A 25,564-nucleotide genomic window follows, 5' to 3' on the forward strand; every position below is an offset into this window, starting at 1 on the left:
GCTGCGCGCACTGTGTACTAGTGTTTTTAGTACTCCATTCCTCTGAGAAGTGTGGTGGCAGCTGTCTGCATGCGCTGTTTCCTTAAAATGGCTTTCTTCCATAAGTTATAACACGAAAATAACTAAGCACGAAAATTCGTTTATCACATTATTGCAACAAATCGACGCGTTTTAGAGAGATTCAGTGTGCTGGTGCTTAGAAACAAAATAAAATGTAAGTTAGAACATAAATTCCACTATATACGACCTTCAGCTGAAAACGACAGATATAATATGGCACCTCGGTAAATTCTGCTTGCAATGTAGAGAGCGTTCTCGCTTTCTTTAGTTCCGCTTTGCATGGCACATTGCAGAAATATCGCTGATGCTACCTAACTCATTCCATGTAAGGATAGCTTAAGCGTATTCACGTGTGAATTAGCCACAGCCCATGAATACTGTTGAAGTAACATAGTATCATTTTCAGTAACTTAACCTATCAAATATATACTGAAGTTCACAGTACTACAAAAATGGTTATATTCTAGAAGTATTTTGATTTCACTATGGCAGTAATGGACTTCTGCTTTGGCTATTGACTGTAATTAGTATGTTGTTGTTGTGGTCTTCAGTCCAGAGACTGGTTTGATGCAGCTCTCCATGCTACTCTATCCTGTGCAAGCTTCTTCATCTCCCAGTACCTACTGCAACCTACATCCTTCTTAATCTGCTTAGTGTATTCATATCCTGGTCTGCCTCTGCGATTACCCTCCGCACTTCCCTCCATCACTAAATTGGTGATTCCTTGCTGCCACAGAACGTGTCCCATTAACCGATCCCTTCTTCTAGTCAAGTTGTACCACAAATTCCTCTTCTCCCCGATTCTGTTCAGTACCTCCTCATTAGTTATGTGATCTTCCCACATAATCTTCAGCATTCTTCTGTTGCACCACATTTCGAAAGCTTCTGTTCTTTTCTTATCTAAACTATTTATCATCCATGTTTCACTTCCATACATGGCTACACTCCATACAAATACTTTTAAAACAGACTTCCTGACGCTTAAATCTATACTCGATCTTAACACAAATGTCTCTTCTTCAGAAACGCTTTTCTTGTCATTGCTAGTCTACATTTTATATCCTCTCTACTTCGACAGTCATCAGTTATTTTGCTCCCCAAATAGTAGAACTCCTTTACTACTTGAAGTGTATCATTTCCTAATCTAATTCCCTTAGCATCACCTGATTTAATTAGACTCAATTAAATTATCCTCGTTTTGCTTTTGTCGATGTTCATCTTATATCTGCCTTTCAAGACATTGTCCATTCCGTTCAACTGCTCTTCCAGGTCCGTTGCGTCTCTGACAGAATTACAATGTCATCGGTAAACCACAAAGTTTTTATCTCTTCTCCATGGATTTTAATATCTACTCCGATTTTTTGTGTTTCCTTTACTGCTTGCTCAATATAAAGATTGAATACCATCGGGGATATGTTAAAACCCTGTCTCACTCCCTTCCCAACCCCTGCTTCCCTTTCATGTCCCCCAATTCTTATAACAGCCGTCTGGTTCTTGTACAAATTGTAAATAGCCTTTCGCTCCCTGTATTTGACCCCTGCCATCTTCAGAATTTGAAAGACTGTATCCCAGTCAACATTGTCAAAAGCTTTCTCTAAGTCTACAAATGATAGAAATGTAGGTTTGCATTTCCTTAACCTAGCTTGTAAGATAAGCCGTAGGGTCAGTATTGCCTCACGTGTTCCAACATTTCTGATTTTCCCCAAGATCGGCCTCTACCAGTTTTTCCATTCGTCTGTAAAGAATTCGTGTAAGTATTTTGCAGCCGTGACTTATTAAACTGATAGTTCAGTAATTTTCACATCTGTCGCACCTGCTTTCTTTGGGATTGGAATTACTCGTTTTATATTCTTCTTGAAGCCTGAGGGTTTTTCGCCTGTCTCATACGTCTTGCTCATCAGTTGGTAGAGTTTTGTCATAATTGGCTCTCCCCAGGCTATCAGTAGTTCTAATGGAATGTTGTCTACTCCTGGGGCCTTGTTTCGACTTAGGTCTTTCAGTGCTCTGTCAAATTCTTCATGCAGTATCACATCTCCCATTTCATCTTCTCTTACATTCTCTTCCATTTTCATAACATTGCCCTTAAGTACATCGCCCTTGTGTGGACCCTCTATATGCTCCTTCCACCTTTCTGCTTTCCCTTTTTTGCTTAGAACTGGTTTTCCATCTGAGCTCTTGATATTCATACAAGTGGTTCTCTTTTATCCAAGGTCTCTTTAATTTTCCTGTAGGCAGTATCTATCTTACCCCGATTGATAATAATTAGTATAGTAAAGTGAAAATAGGAAATTTATTTCTATACTGAAAGCCTTTTGGCTTGAAACAAAATCCTATGCAAATAGAACAGTGTTCTTATAGGTGCAATCACTGAATGATGACTGATTGTGGGCAAAGTTGCTAACAAAGTAATGTACATAAATAGTTACATTTACAGCAAAAGTGACCTCTCAGACATTACTAAGAACAAAAAAGAAGAAGGTCTGTTGAGATAAGAGCCTTCCTTTCAGATAGTAATCAGATGCAGTAACAGAAGCTCGATAATAACTCTGTTTTCATACAGTTTATTTAATATCTAATAGGTTACACTCAATTATGGATGACAATAATGCACATAGAGCATAAACAAAAATTTAAAGAGTCTGCAAAATGGAAGTTAACACCAACTTTAGGAAAAACTGTGTTGCCACCTTAAAATAACGTTAACATTGTACCATGAACATACTCCTTCAGTGTTAATTATTGGTGTTACAAAAACGAAATTATTAGCTTTAAGTAGGTCCTAACAAGGTTCTAATTTTTTCAGATTTTTGTGGCATATAGAGGCTTCATCAGAACATTAACTTGTTGTTTGTTTGTATTAATGTGCTTTAACAGAACTTTCTTGGCAAAAATTTTCTCTCTAGGTAATTAAATGTTGACATCTATCAGATTTAGTTCATGATGGAACTATAAGGTCTTGCAAAGGCTCATTACTGTCATATTATCTTCATAAAGTGTAACAAGTATTTGACTGCCAGAAAGACTGTAATGTAAGTTACTGAGCCAACAGGCTTCGCTAGCTGCCATGCTTAAGGCTACAAATTCTGTTTCTGTTGATAACAGACACACTGTGGGTTGTTTCATAGATGCCTTTGAAAGGGTAAGCAGCTGTGGACTTTCTATCTAGTTTGTCACCAGGCCAGTCAGATTCAACATAACCAGTTGTAGTATCAGTACAATTTTTATTCCTAACATATAACAGACTCAGTTTTAGGGTTCCCTTAGCATAACATAATACACATTTTAAAGCATTTCATACACCCGGTCTTGCACATGCTTATAATACTTGTTGCTAGACAAATTACTGGACTGGAATTTAGCATGCCATACATCAGTGACTCTATTAATTCTCTACAGCTTTTCTCATTGTCTACATTTCCAGATTTTTCTCTGTTTAACACACTGCAGTCAAAATTTTCCTCCATGGGAGCAGAACTGCATTTAGATATATCAAAAACTTTTAATACTTTTTCAATATAGGTATTTTTATGGATAGTAGTATGCTCCTTTGAATTTTGAACAATATTCATACATAAGTATTTAATAATCAGACCTAAATCCTTCATTTTAAATTTATAGTTCAATAACAGCTTGAAATTGTCAGTTTTGTTCTGAGAAATTGAAATTATCAGCAGATCATCAACATAAACAAGTAAGTACGTATTGTGGTTTCTTTTCTGTCCTTATATACAATGTTCAAAATCACTTCTTACAAGTCTTAAGATTATTACTGTGTGGAATTTAACATTCCAATTTTTGGATGAGTCCTTTAAACCATACTGAGATTTTCTAAGTTTACGACACTTACCATTCATTTTACTGCAACAGCCAGTAGATATTTTAACATAAAGGCTCCAACTATTTCTCTATAGAGAAAAGTACTACAAACATCCACTTGATAGATGGGAAAGTTATTTTCATTACAAAAAATCAGAAAAAGACACAGTGAAGTTAATTTTGCTACTGGACTGTATATTTCTGAATAAGTCAATAGTTGCTGGCTATCTTAACCTGAAAGATGAGCTTCATAAAAAACAATATTAACTTTCTCACCTCTTTTTTGCCTAAAAGTCACTTTGTGTCAATAACACTACAATCATTTGGCTTAAATACACAATGCCATGGATTATTTTCTTCCTGGGCTTGCAGCTCTCTTGTTATGTCATCTTTCTAATTTTCAGCATTGCTACAAGATATCGCTTCACCATAGGTGTTGGGGTCATCATCATTCACTGCTGTCACCAGGCCCAATGCATAGTCCTCTAAATAATTTGGCCATTGAATATACCTCCTGGGTCTCAAATTGTATGTCCTCTCATCAACATCATCTACATTTTCCTCTGTATCCTCAAAATAATCTTTCCTGTTTGCTCTGCCTTCACTGATTTCTTGGTCTTCTTTAAGTTTTCATGTGCACATTCCTTATTTCTTCTTTCTGCCCCTCTGATTCTGAAATTTTATCTGTGTTCTCTTCATCACAACAAATGGTATCAAGAAAACTACATCTCAATGCACCTCAGTTTTTTTGTGGAAGGTATAAACGTTCTGTATCCTTTCACATCATTATTATAAACTGTACATAAACCTATCTTGTTTTTGGGGTCTAGTATCAATCTCTTTTCCATGGGTATAAGGACTGACATATGAACCCCAAACATTTTCAGAACCTCTAAGAACAGTCCTCTGTCATAAAAGGCAGTTTCACTTCTGACAGGACTTATACCAGTTCGTTTCAGTATATAAGCTTCTGTGTTAACTGCTTGGATCAGAAATGTTTGGGCATTCCTGAAATCGTTGAATGACTAGCTTCAACTGAGGTGCACATTTTCTTTAAGCACTTACATTTTGGTGTGGTGTGTACACAACGCTTCTTTGCTGGGTTATCCAGTTTTCACTCAAAAACGTACCTAAGTCAGTATTCATAAACTCCATTCCATTATCATTCCTTAGAGTTTTAATGTTTAAAGTTTCTCTATCCGATTTTGCAATAAGTTCGTTACCAAAACTTTAACTTCACCATTTTGTTTCATAAAGAATGTTTTGCGATAAACCTAGTAGTTTTCCTTCAAAACCAAAAATTTCTCTCTCCTCCAAGCGAATGCATCTCGATAGGTCAGCAATTTTCTGCATGAACCAATTCAAGTGGAGCGTTAGCTCTGATGAACTGATGGGGAAAGACAAGCGAAACTGTTTAATTGCGAAACACTTTTCGCAAGTGCCAATCTGTCAACAAAGTCTACTCCTATACACAACTAGAATTCTCTCACATGTCATAATGCTCTGATGTCATAATTTTTTATATCAAACACTCAAGTTATCAACACATTTAGACAAATTTACCAGACTACTATCAGTACTGACAGATGAAAAGTCACTAGTATCATTACAGTCAACCATAGAGTGCATTTGACCTCCACACATCAAAGTAACCAGTGACATTTCTGATTTGTTCCGATTAGGGGAAGCAATGTATGACACATTTTATCGACATATTTGTATAATTCACGAATTTCACCTTTGCTGTTGAAGAATGCACATTGTTCCACGTTTGACACCAAAAATATACCTTTGTCCAACACAGTTCCTATCTAAATCACACTGAATTTCAGTTCAGGCACAAAAAGCACACGACTAACCACGATTTTGATACATTTCACCTTGTTCCATGTATACAATTCCACAGTATCACGCCAAGTCACGTCGAGAAGTTTACTGTCACCCACAGCAATTTTCGCTGTTATTCACACAGTGCCCACTTTCTTAAACAATTCTCTCTTATGGTCACTAGCACCTGTATCCATGAACCAATAGCCTTCCAGGTCAACTCTTTGCCTAATACGCATAAGGATATTTACATCCTGAGCCTTTTTGCCGTTCTTAGACTTCCACAATCTGTAATCTGATTTCAAATGGCCTCATTTCTTGCAATAACTGCACCTTCTAGTTCCTCTCTTCACTTTGTTTTTACAGTCCTTTGCAAAATGACCTCTCTAACCACAAGAGTAACAGGGATGTTTTTGCTGCCTGCTTACACTTGCCAAAGCTGACTTTTGCTGACTGGACTGATCGTTTCTCTCTTCCTCTATTGGTAATCTTGAAGTTAACTCTTTAAGTGTTTGCTTCTCAAAGGGAATGGACCCCATGCTGAACGGAAATGTTGATATCTCTCTGGCACTGACATCAACGCCTTGGTTATTTTCATTTTCTCTGAAAGTGGTTCATCCACTTACTTCAATTTCTTCTATTTTCGACCATATCAGTGTGAGAAAAACTTTTACTGATTTAGGTGAATGCTCACTACTGAATGCTTCTCATACATTGCCTTCAGTTTAGTTCATATGCCAGCTGAAGTTGTACACAAAAGTAGATGACTGACTGGCGCTACCCCCATCCCCATCACCATAAGTTCTTGTGCTTTTGCGCCCTTTTCAAATCATCTTTTTCTTCAGCTTCTTTCCCCTTCGGACATTGAATAGCTATGCCAATGACAATATCCCAAAGGCCTTTTCTTCTGAATATCACTTCCATTTGGAATTTCCAACTACCCACTTGTCGCTTCCAGATAACTTCAAACACTAATGAGTAAACTTTTCCATCACTCCATGCCAACACTATGCCGGTAAAGTCAAATTTTCTGTTGTTCATGATACCACCAAAAAACTCTCCCACTACACTGAAAAACAGACTTTTGTTCCTGGGTCAACAACCTGTAACTAGGCACAGCAAATGAAGCTTGATAATGAGATTGTTTGTTCAAGGTTTATTTAAATTTGTAATAGCTTACACTCAATGGCATACAACAATAATGCAGACAAAGATAAACAAGAAAAAAGGGGCTGGAAAACGTAAGTTAACACAAACGAAAAGAAACAGTGTTGCTTCCTTAAAATAACATTGACAATGTGCCACTAACACAGATGAATTGACATGTACTGAAAACAGCAGCATTTCACGTAACAACTTAGAAATTGTGCTTTCAGCAAAGCATCAGAGCTTACTACTGTGGTGGTAAGAGTTACGAATTGCCAAATATGTTTTACATTTAAGATAGGCTTGTGGAGAATACCTGCACACTCATTTACCTGTCTTTCGAATAGAGAAAGAAACACACTTGTGGAGGAATTCAGAACTAGTTTTATTTATCCGAAAATTCATTCTTTTACTAGCATTTGAGTTCCACAAAGGATTTCTGTTATGAGGAATTTATTTCTTGTGGCCAATATTTCTGGCTAGGGAGTTATCATTTGTACATCTACACTTATACCCACCCAAACTACCTCAGTTGGTGCCATCTTGAAAATGTGCCAAAAATTTCATCCATGGAAATTTTTTCACACAGTGATCTACGTGTTGCAAACACTAAGTAGAATTATCTCTAGACTGAGCATTTGGATTCGCACAACAGATTTTGTGTTGCCAACACACATTGCCAACGTCGTAACGTGATGTCAGGTCGTTGTAGTTTTGTCCATAAAGCGCGCTCTACATTTAGAATGTTATTACATCACTAGTACAGACTTTTTTCTTCGTAGGTGCTCTGGATTTGGCACATACGTTTTATAGACATCATAGCGATTTATATTTGATACCTGAAGCGTATCGGTACGAACAGAAATAAGGAAATCAAGAAATTGAAACTTTGAAATATCCTTTGTGACAAGTATCACAGCTTATATGCACCCATATTTTGGTGTGTGTGGCAGGTACCGCAATTTTTCGGTTTTACATGACACTTAATCGTATTACTGACTTTGATTTCTGCTACAATAGTATCGCAAAACGACTTGATAACAAGCCAGGGCCTTTGAAAGTGTCTGAAAACCACCGAATTTGCCGCGCATTAGCGACTATATTACCTGCTTCATGGATTTTTTCCAGTTTTGCTGATTTTTATTCCTTCTTCTTGTAGGCTAGCGCCACTTTTTGCTTACTTGTTACACTCTGATATATGTATTTAGTGCATTTGCTTTCCACTTCATTAATACTAATTATGAAGTGAATAAAAACGTTATCGCTGGTTAAATAGAGAACGAAGCCAAGTGTACTCCACATATTACAAATGTACATGAGACGTTGCACTCTCCGCTGGCCACTACCCCTCCTCCCTTAGCACACAGCATCTTGCATGAACATATAATTCCATTGCTCTTGTGACATTTACTTTAGCTCTTCAGTGTTAGACCATTTAACAACTCAAGGGAAGTGGGCGTCACTCATGGATAGCATCTTATGTAACAATATTTTATGCTTGTTAGTCAAAAGGTAAAGACGATAGATTGAAAGTAAAATCCGACAATGCAGATGATTTTGTACTTTAATTACATTGTGTATGTGTTTTGTCTGAGTTCTGTTCCCCATTATTATGATTCACATTCAGTATGTTGATTTCTTACTGACTTACTTCCAAAGCAGAATATACAGCCTATGCATGAGGATGCTGTTGGGAATATGTGAACAAACATATTCTGGCGTGCATAGTGGCGCAAAAGATATGATGTGCAGATTGCATTAGACTCTATGGAATATACATGTTCCGTTTTTGTTGATGGGGTAACGTAATATAATTTGGTAGTCAAATGTATTAATATGTGTTGTGCGAATAAAGCATAAGTTTACTTTGTCCCTTAAATAGTTGTTACCTATCATTTAGCTGCGTTAACCTGCATAAACTACAACAGGTTATGGGCCCAGGTACTGCATTAAAGCGAAATAATAAACTTTAAGGTGACGTGTATTTGCGCAAAAGGTGCACAGAAGTTCGTATAAACTTGGATTGTGTACGCTATACAAAGAACAAATAACTGTAAAATGGGTACAACACAAATACCGCAAATAGAGCGGCTTGTAGGGCGCGAAAATTATGCGACTCGGAAATTTGCCATTGAGGCGTATTTGCACTTGGATGATTTATGGGACGTCGTAAATGGTAAATTCGCACCTACGGCATCAAGTTTTACTGCTAAGGATCGGAAGGCGAAATCAAAACTAATCCTTTTGATTGACCCAGTGAATTATGTTCACACTGAAAAGGTTACATCAGCAAAGGAGGTATGGGACAAACCGAAAAACTCATTTGAAGATGGTGGTTTAACCAGAAAAGTAGGATTACTTCTTGAGCTGATAACCACAATATTGAATAAGTGTAAAAGCATGGATGAATAAAATAATTTCAATCTCCAATCGTCTGAGGAATATTGGTTTTGAAATTGTGGATGAATGGATTGGACCTTTATTGTTAGCTGGGCTCCCAGAGGAATATTCGCCAATGATTATGGGCTTGGAAAGTTCGGGAATATCCATTACAGTGGATAGAGGACGTGAAGAATGAACCAGTTTCTTATGCTCCAGAAAAAGAAAACGTGTCGGCTTTATACTCTAAGTACAAGAAGAAGAAGCGAATAAGATGTTTCAGATGCCAGAAAATTGGACATATTGCTTCAAAGTTTAATGAAAAGTTTAGTATAAAGAAAAAGAAGCACGTTAATTCTAGTAGTCCTGAGAGAAAGATACTGATAAAGGTAAGGCATTTTCTGTTTTTCATTCTTTTAATGAAGCGAGTGACGATCATGCAGAATGGTTGCTAGATTCAGGAGCGTCTGTGCACATTAACAAAGCTCCGTCAGGTTTGTATGATGTTCAGTCAAGGACAGACATTGGCATTTCTAGAGTTGATGGATCTAAGTTAAGGTGTGAACTCGCAGGAAAAGTGGATCTTAATATGCTTGTGAATGGGGAAAAGGAAATTGTTACTGCTCATGATGCACATTATGTAAACAATATTGCAATTAATTTGTTGTCAGTAAGCGAAATAGTAAAGAAGGGTAATAAAGTTATCTTCGATATAGAGGAAGCCAAAGTGATAGACCCTTGTGGTGATATTGTAGCTACTGCAAGCAATGTAAGAGGTATTTACAAAGTGAATATAGTTCAAAATACTGCTGAAACAGGAAATCACTCTGTTTATGCTGCAAAAGGTTTCTTGTGGCATAGGAGACTTGGACATTTGAATAGGAAAAGTATGACTTTACTGAATAATATGGCAACTGGGATGGAAAATTATGGAATGAATGATGTTCAATGTGACATGTGTTTGCAAGGGAATCAGGCTAGATTGCCATTTAAATCGAGTCAGAGCAGATCTACGGAAGTTGTGCAACTCATACATTCAGATCTCTGTGGACCAATGGAGAATGAATCCTTAGGAGGTAGCTGCTATTTCCTGACATTCATAGATGATTTTTCTAGATACATGCATGTTTATTTTATAAGTAGCAAGGATCAAGTGAGTGATATATTTGTTGTTTATTGCAAAATGGTCGAAAGACAGACTGGGAAGAAAATTAAAATTATTAGGTCAGAATTTGTGAACAGGCGGTTTATGGAATGGGTATTAGGTATCAGACTACCATTCATTACAGTCCTTCTCAGAATGGAGTTGCAGAACGAGCCAACAGAACCATTGTAGAAAAGGCAAGAAGTATGTTAAGCAATGCTGAGCCACCTAAGTGTTTTTGGGCAGACGCTGTGTCAACAGCAGCGTATTTAATTAACAGTTCGCCTACCAAAGCTGTGAGACACAAGACACCTTATGAAGTATGGACTGGGAAGAAACTGGATCTAAAGCACTTAAAAGTCTTTGGATGTGAAGCCATGGTTCAGATTCCAAAACAATTAAGAGGAAAGTGGGATGCAAAATCTCAAAAATATATTTTTGTTGGCTACTATGAGGATTCAAAAGGCTACAGATTTCATAATCCTGTGAATAAGAAGATAATAAGTAGAAGAGATATAGTATTTTTGGAGAATTATAAACCTAAAATAAAGGAAAGTAGTCAAAATGAGACAGTAATGCAACCATGCATAATGTGTGATAGTGCTGAAACAGAGATGGAAACTGAAACAGAGGAAGACGACAATAAATAGGAAGCTGATGTGCTACCCGAGAATCAAATTGAGGAAGAAGATTCAACAGAGGAAGTCAGTTTAAGGCAATCTTCACGTATAGCAAAACCAAAAGAATATCCAGATTATGAAATGTATGCTGCCCAAACAATCAACAATGAGCCAATCACAGTTGATGAAGCTTTAGCAAGTTCAAATGCTCAAGATTGGAAAAAGGCTGCTGGAAAGGAGCTGCAATCTTTTGTGGATAATGATACGTATGAATGGGTTGACATGCCTGAAAAAAAAAGCCACTAAGAAGAAGCTGGGTGTTTAGTATTAAAAATCCTGAGAGTGCAATACCAAAATTCAAAGCCATATTGGTAGTTAAAGGATATTCCCAGAAAGAAGGAATAGATTACAATGAAACTTTGTCACCAGTGGTGAAGTATTCATCATTAAGATATCTTTTAGCTCTGGCAGTGAAGGAAGACTTATTAATTCAGCAAATGGATGTGAAAACAGCCTACATGAATGGAAGACTGGAAGAGGAAATATATGTGATTCCACCTGATGAAGTTAAACGACCTTATCAAGGGGAAAGGAGAATTTGGGATTTGAAGAAAGGCATATATGGATTGAAGCAAAGTAGCCATTGCTGGAATAAATGTTTGCATAAAAGTTTGGTAAAACTATGCATGTTACAGTCAAAGGCAGATCCCGAAATATATCATAAAAGGAGCAATGAAGAAACTGTAATCATGGCCATATAGGTAGATAATTTTTTTTTATTTTAGCCAATAGTGAAAGCCAGATGGACTTTTTAAAAGAACAGTTATGGTCAGAATTTAATATGCATAATTTGCGGGAAATTAATCAATACTTAGGCACGAAGATTCTATTAAGTGCCAACAGAGAAGAATTATGGATTGACCAATCTCTGGACACCAGGAAGATCTTAGAAAAGTTCAATATGGAAAATTGGAAACCTGTTTTTACTCCTATGGAAAACAATGCAAAACTGTTAATAACTGATGATGACAAGAAATGTAAGGAAAGTGTACCCTATCTGGAAGCTGTAGGAAGTCTACTGTACTTAGCACAGACTTCCAGACCAGACATTGCATTTGTCACAAATGCAAGAAGCAAGTTTTGCAGTGATCCGAGAGAAAAGCACTGGATGGCAGTCAAGAGAATATTCAGATATTTAAATGTAACTGCTGCTTATAAGTTAAAATATTCTAGAACTGGAAATATAAATTTGGAAGGATACTATGATGCAGACTGGGGAAATGAGTTGGAAAGCAGATACTCCATCACTGGAAGTTGTTTTAGGCTAATGGGAGGATTGATATAATGGTCTTGTAGGAGACAAAGAACTGTTGCTTTGAGTACTGTAGAAGCTGAATATGTGGCCTTGTCCTCCACTATCCAACAACCTCTTTGGATCCGTACACTGATGAATGAAATAGAATCTCCTCCAACATGAAAGCCAAGTGTGATATTTTGTGACAATATGGGAGCTATTAAACTTGCAAAAAATAACGTCACCAGTGTAAGATCCAAACATATTGACATAAGGCATCACTTTATAAGACATCATGTGGAACAAGGGAATATACTCAGTTATCTATGCACGGAAGAAATATTATCTGATCTCCTAACCAAGCCTCTCCATAAGGACACATTTCAGAAGCTGGTGAAACATTATGGTTTAACCTGGGATGTATAGTGTTGAGTATCTGAAAAATGTTTCTTCAAGGGGGAGTGTTGGGGATATGTGAACAAACATTTTCCACTGAAGTTAAAATCTTCTGGGTTGGTAGTCTGCATCATGTTTCTTCTAAAATGTTCGACGTTTCGACCCCTCTGTTGATATCTTCCTCAGGATCTTTTTGTGTCCACTACTGCAGTGTTCTAGCGGTAGTGGACACCAAAAGTTCCAGAGGAAGATCGCAGCAGAGGGGTCGAAACGTCAAACAACTTAGAAGAAACATGACGCGGCCTAACAACCCAGAAGATTTTAACTTCAGTGACAATGGCCACAAAAGCCTGCAGACTTACATAAAACATTTTCCAGCGTGCATAGTGGCGCACAAGATATGATGTGCAGTGTGCATTAGACTCTATGGAATATACATGTTCCGTTTTTGTTGATGGGGCAACGTAATATGATTTGGTCGTCAAATGTATTAATATGTGTTGTGCGAATAAAGCATATGTTTATTTTGTCCCTTAAATATTTGTTACCTGTCATTTAGCTGCGTTAACCTGCATAAATACAACAGATGCCAGAGTTGTGATAAGAATAAAGTAAGCAGTTGTTGTGTACCAGACTTGTGCAGAAAATGTATTTAAGATAAATGCTGAAATTTCCTTCTGTGCATGTCGTATTTTCCAGTTTTCATGTAATTCGCATGTCTTCATTTCATACAAACTTCCTGTTTACTTTCAATTTTCTATAGTCTAAAATGTTCGTGCTCTCTCCCACACACACACACACACACACAGTTTTTCTTCTCTGTGTTGCAAAGCATCCTACCCTAGCAAGAGTGGAATATTTCATGTATGTTTTGATTTGAATAAAACACAAAACTGTTTCTTGATGTTACATATTACCACATGTGAAGTATATTTCAGTTTGAAACAAAGTGGCCACGAATTACGTTCGCCTGAGCTATCAGAAATGTTTAAAGCGGAAAAACGCCTAGCTTCTACATCTTTTCTAAGGTTTACAACTATCAAAAGAAATGACCATTTTTCGAGCTCTGGATTTAAACAGCCTTTTATGTTTATCACTAACAATAAATGACGCACATTTTGCACGGATTTAAAACATTTCTTCAAAATCTAACCACAGCGACACAGTGCGTTTCGTTTGCATGTAACACGAACTGTCTCCTTCCATGTATTTCTCTTTGAACCTGTAGCATCAACAGTAATTCAAATTGCTATTACGAATGGACAAATGGTGAAAACACAATAAATATGAGTAATATTATTAGTTTCGAAGTCTGAAGAAATTATAAAAACGTGACAGTTACCACGAGATAAGGTGATAATTCCAGGTTAGTGTTCACGACATGCGCAGAACACAATGCTCACGCCAGAGATGTTTCTACTCTGTGGACTATGGATGCAAATAAATATCAAGTCAGAGATATTATTAAATTTTTGCTGTTTGTTATGATTGTGGTGAGTGTGTTCCGAAATTAGTTGTTAGCGATAAGCGTACCGAGAAAATGTGGAAGGACATAAGAGCAGGACAGAATGTGTTAGTGTTGTGGGGAAAGTCGTCGACGGGAGGAACTTTGGAAGATGTAGTGAAAGAAGTGAGGAATGTTACGGGAGCGAACGGGAACGTAGCGGTGGAAAATGCTGAACGTTTAACAATGGGTGTGTATATTTTCATCCGTACTTGCGTGATTATCTTCTCTGTTTGTAGCACTTCTAACGGTAATATTTAATATTCATGGGATGATGCAAGTGTTGTTTCCAGTGTATGAATAGCATTGTACAGTATGTCAAAAATGCAAGTCACCGAACGATACCTCGTTCACAATTGTTCATAAACTATTTTGTATTAGTGCGGTTGTTACGTGGTTCATCAGGCAAACCTTTAACATTTCAGGGAGTTATTATTCGCAATATAATGTATTCAAGGTTTGTCATGTTGAATGAATGGAATATTACAGTATTCATCTGGACGTTGGTTGATTCCTCATGTGTGCTTCAGAAAAGTGAAGGCCATTATTTATAAACAGTATTACGCAGTTGCTCTCAAAATAATTAATGGCAAGTGTTTCAGTATTATTGGGACTCTCATCACTGTGGAGCGTCCCCAAACTCTGGTTAAGGGAGGTGGGGTAGTGTGTATTTCTCCCATTTGTTGGGTCATTATAGCACATAATAATTAGCTTGAAGGCATTGATTCTCGTGGTAATTACCATTTTCTTTGATTCACTGTACATCTTGTACACTCTCGACATAATGGGGTGCGAAAAACCCAGTACCTACACGACTTAAATTGATGGTGTGACCCATGTTCCTGGCAGTGACAATCTGGTTCAATGAAGTGAACTTATATGCGTGATATATTCCTATCCTGCATTCATTCTTGTCAGTAGCAGTAAAAGCACTCGTACTCTGCCATATTACATGCCAAATTATTCCATTCACTGTGGCAGTAGAAATGTCTGATTCAAGTGCTAATGGGGTCAGTGTACATATTGTTATGATTTTCAAGTGAAATTTACGGAGAAACCTGTATGGTGGCTAGTGCTTACCTTGAGTCAATGGAGGCATCCGATTCCATCCGTTGGCTTTGACCTGTAACGTAAGGGTGATTGCTTTGTATAAATAATGAGAAGAGGCTTGGGCTCATTTCATTTAAAATCACCCAAAATAAAGAAATCTCATTGCCATCATGTCACAGATATTTTTGAAAATTTTGTGTAAGAAAGTAGATAAATAGAAAGTGATAAAATATTTTTTTCAGTTTTTTTAGATCATAACTAGTCAGGGGGCCGTTTTGAAATGTCTAGCATTTTCTCCATCTGGCATCAGTACAAAAGGTAGGATGAAAGTATTTAACTACTATAACTCCCTTATTTATAAATCAGTTTTATTCAATTTGGTGTTATTAGAAAGATAAAAGGACCAATTATATCACTAAACTATAAAAATACTATAACTATGCAAATAAATATGTGCTAATCTGTAATTAAAGTCATTTTTCAACACTTTTTTTTTACAAACTTCATGAATTTTTTTCGTCAAAATCACAAGTTTCACCATTTTAAATTTTGTCTCAAAGAATTGCTATTGTCATTCATTTCAACATAAAAAAATTAGGAGTGTCTTTGTTCATTTAAAACAGAAAGAACATAAATAATAATGATATACACGTTTCTTTTTGTGACTCTTACCTAGTGGTCACAAATGATGATCAGAATAATATACAAGTTTCATTTTGTGACTCTTACCTAGTGGTCACAAATGATGATCAGTTCTCATAAAACACATTCATAAAATTCTAAAAAGCATTCATTCTTTCACACAAATTTTCAATGCACAATATTATGTCTGATTCAAAAGTATATAAACGACCAGTACTTGTGCTTGCACTAAGAGCATGCAAAGTCATTAAAATGTTTTCATAAGGTATCCAGCAAACATCAGTGTGAAGTAGCCATGAATAACTTGAGGAAGGGCCACTTAGACACATGAACTTGACTTTTGCATCTCTGTATTCTGCACTCATCTCCACCACTGGTTATTGTAGATAGCTGTGACAAATGTTTCTTCTTTAATTGTGTTAGAGGCAGTGTTTTGAATTCAAAGAGGAACTTGAATGTAGATGATGAAACTCTCTTTATCAGCAACTTGTTTTCATTCAGTGGTTTGAAAAAATGATTCACTCTTGTCCCAAGAATGGCAGAACCAGTCTCATATTGTTTTTGTAACAAGTTTGTGAACTTTGTTATCTCCTCTGTTGTAACATAAAAGGTTTCTATTCCTGGAACATGAGTTTTGGCAAATGTAAACAGATTTTTTGGACTTAAAATGTGACTGTCATATGGACGCTGTAAACTTGCTCTTGTTGCTAAACGTTTAATAGTACCACCAACTCCATTACATGCATTTCTGCCATGACTAGTGGGAAAAAAATTCCATTTGCAGTTTCTCCATGATCTTGCTTGTGATGGCACACATTTAAAAAGTTCTTAAAGTTTTTATATTGTGCAGAACTGCCATCTACAAAGTACATAACATGATGGATGTGCGGTAACTGTTCCAGTATATAAGTGAGAGCAGTTTTCTGGAAAACATAGAATGTGTTTATATCATGTTGCAAACAGTTACTTATACAACACAATTACATTGAATTACTGCAATCATCTGTTTTAAAGTACACCACAAAAGGATGAAGGGTGACTTGAATGTTCTGCTAGTGAAATGCTTGTGCAGCATCTTGAAACAAACTGGTCTAGTTCTCTGCAAAATCCACCATGATGCTGCATGTAGCATCAGGGAGGGTATTTTCCTGATTTGAAATAGTGACTCTGAGATTTTGATACATAGTGATATTATGTTAAATTTTGAAGTTTTTGCATGAGATACTCAACAAATTTGTTGGTCGTCTTCATTAATGTCTCCAGTGTAGGTCGATCAGTTTGCGTCCATTTTTTGAAACAACATTTTAACAATCTTGTAAGGACTCCAGCTCCATTAAAAAATTGTGCAGTTCATATTCGTCAGGACACTGAGAAAAGCGATGCAACATGCACTCCTCATTTTCCAGATGGCACACAAGTTTCTGTAGAAGTTCAGTGTACGGTTCTTTCACATGTGCAGCATGCATTAACAGTTTTACGTTTTGGTGATACATGCATACACATCGTTACGCATTCCACGACTGTTTACAGTAACACATTCTTTTGGCCTAAGTTCACAAAATTAGTAAAACTAGTTTTATCTTAAGGGTATTTTTCTCTGAAAGCTAAGTATACATCTTTCCGATTAGGCCTATGTAAAATTAGTCTTTTCGTGTTATTGAATCTTTTGCCATTTTCTGAAGGGACAGACAGTCTTTTTTTAAAAAAAAGCAGAAATGTGACTTATATCATCTTCACAGTAAAAATTCTGGATACGTTTAACACATCCTTACCTATTCTGTTTCCCACTTTATAACTCCCTTTTGACAAAATACCATCATCTTTTAGCAATACCCTTGATTTCTTTACCATGTATTCGGTAGTGTCAAAAAACATTTGGATTTTTTCTATACTCCATGAAGCTGGTGCTAAGGTAAGTATTTGTAGTTTTTCTTTAACAGAACTTCTGCTGAATTTTTCTGCAAGTTTTTGCAGTAAAGTATTACAGTCTGTACATTAAACACTGCCAGTTTCTTCAGACACATTTTTCACTGGAACATGTAGCACTTCTGATGCTGTTTGCTGGTATTTTAAAGCTAAGCGACGAGACTTGGATCGAATGTATTCTGGACGCCTGTCTTGTGCTCTCTTGGTAACCTTAAATGGTGAAATTTCAAGTAATTCAGAACTTTCATTGAGTTTTTGAAGAGCTGTAGATGGATCTGGTGTATATTCTTGATTTTGAACTTCATTCATCCATCCCTGGAAGGTTATCCCCCATGTCCTTACGGCATGTTATGCACAACTTGGTATCTAGGATAAGTCCAACGGTTTTATATTGCCTTGCCATGGTTAGAGAAATAGGTTTCAAAGATTTCTTAGCAGTCTTTTTACCATGCTTCTTAAAAGGGTCACAGTAAATTCTTTGTCTGTCTTCAAATGCTCCCAAATAGAGCCTTTTGTGAGAAGTACAAACACTCTCAATGTTTTCACAGGTGCGTGTTAGCTTCAATAATTCAATATCAGCTTGATTCAGGTTTGACATATCTATTAAATCAACAAAGAACTGGATGGTTTGAAACTTTTTCTTGTTCTCTATTAGTCAAGAATGTACTATGAAGAATCTGTAAGGGGAAAATGAGAAAGAGTTAATGACCACTTTATTAACTGATCTCTAATATTCACATTATGGAACAACTTTGTATTACAGTCAGATCCCTCAATGTGTAAAACTCCTCAATGTGATATTCTAAAACCCTCACGTTGATAATGTGACGTATTTTCTGATAGTCAATCAGATGCTGCTATAGGAGCAGAGTAAGATTCATAATACATAAAACCTCTGATTGTGGAATTGAATTATGTTTATTATAATTTGTTTTATTTATTTTATTTGAAGTATCATATATAAGTAATAAATTTTACATAATGTCTTAACAACCTTTAAAATGAAATACCTAAAAATAAACTTTCAACTATCGGTAACAAAATCAATGACAAAATAATTATATATTTATTACTTGGTTATATATTGTTAAAATGGAGTGGTTTAATGGCTGGTTTGAAGGTAATATATATTTCAAGTATATAAATTACGTTTAGTAAATAAATTAATATACAAATCTCTATTTATTAATTTATAATTAAATTGATGATATCATACAGTGACTAAATAATAATTTAAAGAGTAATAACTAATTATAAAAACTCTTCAAAATGGAATTATAGATATGACTAAATTTTAATTTAATGTATTTTTAAATGAATAACCATTGATCATAATATAATTTTGTATGAAACAACATTATTTATTATTAATAAATAATAATAATATTTATATGAATATATCATTATTTCTAATGATAATTGATATAAAAACATGTGAAAAAAACATTAAATAAAATACATGATCTTTTTACACTCATTATAATATTTGATGAATAAAATTAAACAAAGCATATACTGCAACAAACATTTGTAGGTTATGATATGATTGGGTGGTCTAGCGTTGTTTCATAAAAATTATACAACACCAGAGGGCACTGTAATGCGTTGAAAAAATGCAACCCATTGCACTTATGGAAGTCAAATTAAGTCTCCCTGGTTATACATTACAACACAACTATCCATGAATTGGATGAATTCTTTCTCTTTTCAATTTCAGTTGTTCCTTTTCACTGTCTCGTATTGAGGGGCCTCTTTTTCCCGAACGTTATCATATTAAGGGGTTTGACTGTACTTTCAAATAACCTACCAGACAATGGCTGCTTATGTAAGGAGCACAAAATCAAGACAAAAAAGTCCTTCAGATATATACAGTGTACAGACACACAAAAACTTGACACACAGCCTGTGTTGCATGTGAGTGTTGCTGCTAGACTGAATTTTTTATTGTTATTTCATGTATTGTTGATTAGCTATTTGAAGCAATTAATTATTACAGCATTATTGAAAAAGTATAAGATCTAACTATAGAGAACAAACATCCTTCTGATTTTTTTTTTTTTTTTATGTTGAAAAGTATGACAGTAGGGCAATTTGTGATTCTGCTGAAAAAAAATCCTGAAATTTGCACAAAAAAATAGGTGAGAAATTTCATTAATTAAAAATTTTCAAACATTTGTTGCTTAGACACAGCTCTTTAATAATTTTTATATTATAGCTCTATTCTTTTACTTTCCAATGACACCAAATTGAATAAATTTGATTCATAAATAAAAAAGTTATAGTGGTTACAAACTTAGAAGGCACTTTACTTCTCAGTGACAGTTGGTAGAAGGAGCCCACATTTCAAAATGGTCTCCTAATTACAATTTTGCTCAAAAAATTCCAGAAAAATATTTTAACCCTAACTCATTATGTACATTCTTACACCAAATTTTCAGAAAAATCTGTGACATAAGGGCAACAGCCACCGGGTGATTTCACATTAAATTACCCATTGAAGGTTCAGGTCACTCTACAACAAAATAATAGTGTGTCTCTTATGACACTGCCTCAGAAAGGTTGATAACAGTTCAGTGGCAAGATGTTTCCTTTATCAAATACTTATGTAGTCAGTGCATGTTATTGGTAGTTTTTTTACCATGTTGAGAGGATGGAAAATTTAATAATGTGCACCAAGAGTTGGATAAGAGTCTTTGACATTTGTTTATAATATTCTTTTATCTGACTGACCATGTTAAGACTTGTGAACCAAACGCAAATCAGCAGGCTGCTGTACTTCATCTTTTCTTTTGGCACCACATAAGTGCTCCAGAAAACTAGTTAGAATGCCCCCTCCCTCCCCAAACCTCCTCATCCTCCCAAGACTAAATATGTCCAGGCAAATGTGTTGCTGCTGCAGAAGAATTTAGCTGTGAGTGGCATATTGTACTTTGCAGTGGAATATACTGAGAAATTGATGTAATTCACATACTGAAACTGTATTTGAGACTGCAACCTTACTCTTAAGTTTCAGTAAGCTGTAGCTAGGTGATTCTTCCTTACTACACCAGTGGAATGTCACGTTTGTATAGTTTGCAAGGAAACTTCAATGTGATTTACAATACCAAGATTAGTCTAGTGACAGAAATGATTCATATTAGGCAAACATGTCGTAGATGATTGTGTGCTTAACGCTTGCTGTGAACAGAAAGGCTTCTTAGCATGTATACTCAGTTTTACTGCTGCTTCAAAATAATATTGAAAGCCAAGCTTTTAAGTACCAGAGTCTATCTTCATTATTAGTGGGTAAAATCCAATGCCAGAATGTGTCTTATGGGCCTTCTTGCTTTCATCTACATTTGTATCCATTCAAGAAAAACACTTGTGTTGGTCCATGGTGGCTATGCCACTACCAATCTCAGTGACTGAACTCCATCACTAATGGCCCATGGCTGATAGCCAGGCAAGGTCAACCACGTGTGGGTTCCTTCTCAAATCTGAATGTGGTTGTCTAGCAGATTCCCAGGCCTGAATGTGGGTGTCGGACAGATTCTCAAGCCTTGTGTATGTCTCTTTCTGGTTCCCAAGGCATAATGCAGACTTCTTAAGTTATGGAATGCCTTAAATTTGTTGCTGATGTCCAAAACTATTGCTTCTGGCAAACTGTATTGCTGTACCATCAGTGATATATCTGGAACTGGAATGGCTGCAATTATCTGTTGTTCTGGAACCCAGCATATCTCTCTTCTAGCAGGCCAGTGAACTGTTTGAGCAGCTCCATGAGGATGCATGAAATTAATCAGGGCATCTTTTTCTTCATATGAAACTTCACAGATATTTCCTATCCATCATTTTCCACCATAAATACAAGCAAAATACTGACCAGGTTGTAGTTCAGTAATGGCAACATGTTTAGAAGTAAATTTACCATTTTCTATGAAGGACAATGTATCATTTGACACTCTATGAATCTGAAGTCACTTTTCATCAATCGGCACAAAATGGTGATGCTCTCTTGTACCGGAAACTGTACATCCATCTTCAAAATGCTTTTTTGATCAATTTTTGCTTCTTCAGTAATTTCTTTTTTGTGTAAATAAATTCAATGCTCATTTGTTTTGTAATATTCAAACAGATCAGTTGGTGTTAAGATTTGGTTTTAAATTGGACACCCAATTCCATCACATGGTGAATTCCCATGGTTTGTTCCGAAAAAAATTACATTCTGGATTAATGCCAAAATCTTTTGATGGTGGTAAAGATTTAGGAAGTTCTTAAAATTTTTGTACTGGGCAGGAGAACTGTCGCTAAAATAATTAATATGCTTAATTTCTGTGAAAGTGCACTTCAGAGATTTGATCGAGTAAGTTAAAAAAACATGCACTGCAACTGTATCATATCAGTGGCAATCACTCATTATGCAGTAGCAGATGACTTTTAGTTCTTCATTATCATTGTAGTAAATGTCAAATGGATATGATGTAGCTGGGTATTTTCGCAATGAAATTCTTGAACTGCATCTTGGACAATAAAGGAATAAAGGAATGCTAATGTAATCAATTCTCCTGGTTTGAGACCTTCTTTAGCCAGTTGCAAATGCCTGCTCTGGTTCTTTACAATGTAGTGGTTAGCAGAAAGGGCTGAAAGTTTTGTTTTTTTCTTCAATGAATTCTTCAACTGTCATTTCTTTGGTTTCAGTTGTATGTCTGTGAGTTTGAATCAATTGTTTGAACTGCAATTACAATGAAATCCAAAACATTAGCTGCTTACAGACGTGGATAAATATCCATGGGGACAGTTGGAAACGTGTGCCCCAATAGGGATTTGAACCCGGGATCTCCCGCTTACATGGCAGATGCTCTATCCGACTGAGCCATCGAGGACACACAGGATAGGGCGACTGCAGGAACTTTTCTCAGGCATGCTCCCCATGAGACCCACATTTCCAACTTACTGTCCACACACTACATTTGTATTGTAGGCTTACTGGCCAATGATCTTCAGTGCGGATGCAGTCGCATTGCTCGAACTCTTATGGGAATCGGTAGATTGACTGCCACGAGTAATGAGTGCAGTGGACAGTTAAGTGGGATATGTGGGTCTCACGGGGAGCGTGCCAAAGATAAGTCCCTGCAGTCGCACTATCCTCTCTGTCCTCGATTGCTCAGTCGGATAGAGCAGGAGATCCTGGGTTCGAGTCCCAGTCGGGCACACATTTTCAACTGTCCCTGTTGATATTTATCAATGTCTGTAAGCAGCCAATGGTCTGGATTTCATTGTAATTTCATTCTTTGAGAGTTGCAAGATCACCAGTGGTATCTGTTCTTTTGGAAAAACGGATACCATCTTCATGTTTAAACTGAATTGGAGCCTGACAATCAATATCTGCTAAAACACTTTCCTAGTACTCCTTTAGAGCTTCTGTTCCTGGACATACTTCACAGCAATGAAGCATGGAATCCTCCTTTTTCCAAATTACAGACAATTTTGCTCAATATAATTTTATAATCTTCTTTTATTGGCTGTGTGCTATCATTAATTTCACATTCTGGTGTAGTGTGCAGACACAAACTGAATGTGTACCAGCTGCACCTACAGTCACACAGCACTTTGGCCTTAATTCACAAAATTTGGAAAATCCGATTTCCATTTTGTTTTTATTGTGGTAAGCAACAAACACTTATTTTATATTGCTCAGTAACAGGTACTTGTTTTTGAACCTCTTCTCCATCTATTCAAACCGTAATAGTCATTTTTATGTGGACAAATGTGGCTAAATTCTTCATCATAAAAATACCCTGTGACTCTTGCCTTCACAGCATCAGAAAGCTTTTTCTTGCATTTACCTTTGGGCTGTTTCAGTATTCTCTGTTCAGCTTTTAACTTTCCAGCCTTTCTTACCATTCTTTCTGGAACACAAAATTCTTCCATAGTCTTTATGATAGACCAGGGAACTAAGGTTAAAATTTGAATTTTCTTGTTATGATATATGTAGCCTTCTTCTCAATTCTTAGATCAGCTGGCTGTAATCTAAAAAGTCAAACATGGCTTGCTTGTGCATTGTTACTCCAGTTCAGTGGGATCAAATCCTCCAACTTCTACAATTTTCTTAATAATAGCACCTTCAACTTTATATCTTTTTCTCTATGCATAGTCTGTTGCATCCCTTGCACTAATTCGTTGAAATTTTAAAGGTGGTATTCCAACAGCTGTTAAGCTTGCATTCAAATTGTGAGAAACATTAGTCGCATCATCTTCATCTGATTGAGGCGTAACTTTCATTTATGATTTTTCATTATATAAAATTTTTTTTCTACAGGATGGGCACATTGTTTGGCCTCGTTTAATGTCAGATGTGGTTATCCTTTTTAGCTGGTCAGCTGTTTCCATGTTGATTGAGTGCAAATTTTTTTCATGCTGTATGGTTTTTCTGACTAAAAGTGTTGCAGCATGATCTTTGCAAAAATTCAAACCTTTGTAGTAGTAAAGGTCATGATGGAAGCATAGTTCAGCATTTTCAGTAGTGCATAAACCACTCTGTCGAATAAGCAATTCTTGTTGTTCTAATGAAAGTTCCTTTACAGCTTTCAGTCCTGTTAAGGTGTTGTATGTCATTAAATGCCATGGGGAACCTGCATTTCTGTAACTGCACATATTGTCTCGATCTTGTTTCTCCATTTTAACCACAACTTGTCCACCCAATAAAACATGAGCGTTATTGGGAAGTGTCAAAGACGATCTCGGTTTGTGGAAGGCCAGCATATACCAGATTCCGTGTCAGTGTGGGAACAGACAGTGCGGACCATCGAAGATCGTTGCCGAGAAAATCAGAGGCACACTCGACTTAGGTACTGTAACAAGTCAGCAGTCACAGTGCACTATTTCTCCAAAAATCACGGAATGGACTACTAACGTACCAGGGTATTGGCATAGACATCTAAATACTGGGACAGCATCTTTAGAGAGGCTATTGAAATTCATACCAGGGACGGACTCATCAACCGAGATTGCAGCTACAACCTCAGCAGGGCATGGGAACCAGCATTGGGTCTAATTAGAAAGACCCTTAGTGAAGGAAACGAACGGGCGACTAGGATGGATGACGCAATTACACTGATGCCTCCACATGCGCCAAAGCCAACGTCTCAGCGACTGCCGGCGCAAGGCAGCGGGCGCGGACTGCAGAACAACACCTCGCAGGGGGAGGGGATTTAAGATGACCACCCACCCTCAGGAGCTCAGTTCGTCAGTGCATCTGCCAATGGCGACATGTCTGATCGCCGAAATATTGTGCCGGTTGGACACTATGGACTGTTCGAGCAAGAAATATGCTGGGAGAAACTGAAGAATCACATCACATACCTCTACAGGGAGGAGTTGTATAGCAGCATGAAGAAATGTGACAAGCTGTGCCACCGAAGGAGCCGTTTGCTGAGTGCTCTTGCTTTTCTGAAGAGATGTCGTGCTGATCAGGTTGTGCCAAACTTTGCTAAGATCACACATCACATTGATTCTGCAGCAGCTATGAGAATTAAGAAGCATACTAGCCTCGCCTTGGTTTGTGAGAGGGTGCACTTTATCAGATGCAGCCTTGAGTACAACTCCCAGGAACTACTTAAACTACATCAACAACTAGCCAATCATTTTAATTCTGAGACCTGGGACTGGATTGGTGGGGTTACGTGGGTGACCACCGATTCTGCACATAAGAAGGCCTCGGGACGGCAGATATATAAATTCTCTCATTTCTCTGACAAACCGTCACTGGGAGCCCCACGCAA

The 25,564-nt window shown here is 36.7% G+C and overlaps 1 protein-coding gene across 1 annotated transcript in view; it reads left to right on the forward strand.

The window, feature by feature from the left end:
* The first annotated feature begins 14,142 nt into the window (after positions 1-14,142).
* The window catches only part of LOC124605653 (anamorsin homolog), a 40,958-nt gene continuing 29,536 nt past the window's right edge, over positions 14,143-25,564 (forward strand). Inside the window, exon 1 of the mRNA XM_047137478.1 lies at positions 14,143-14,376. Coding sequence (XP_046993434.1) covers positions 14,223-14,376 — 154 coding nt within the window. The 5' untranslated portion in view covers positions 14,143-14,222. The remainder of the gene's footprint in view (positions 14,377-25,564) is intronic.

The sequence above is a fragment of the Schistocerca americana genome, chromosome 3 (assembly GCF_021461395.2).
Source record: "Schistocerca americana isolate TAMUIC-IGC-003095 chromosome 3, iqSchAmer2.1, whole genome shotgun sequence".
Lineage (NCBI taxonomy): Eukaryota > Metazoa > Arthropoda > Insecta > Orthoptera > Acrididae > Schistocerca > Schistocerca americana.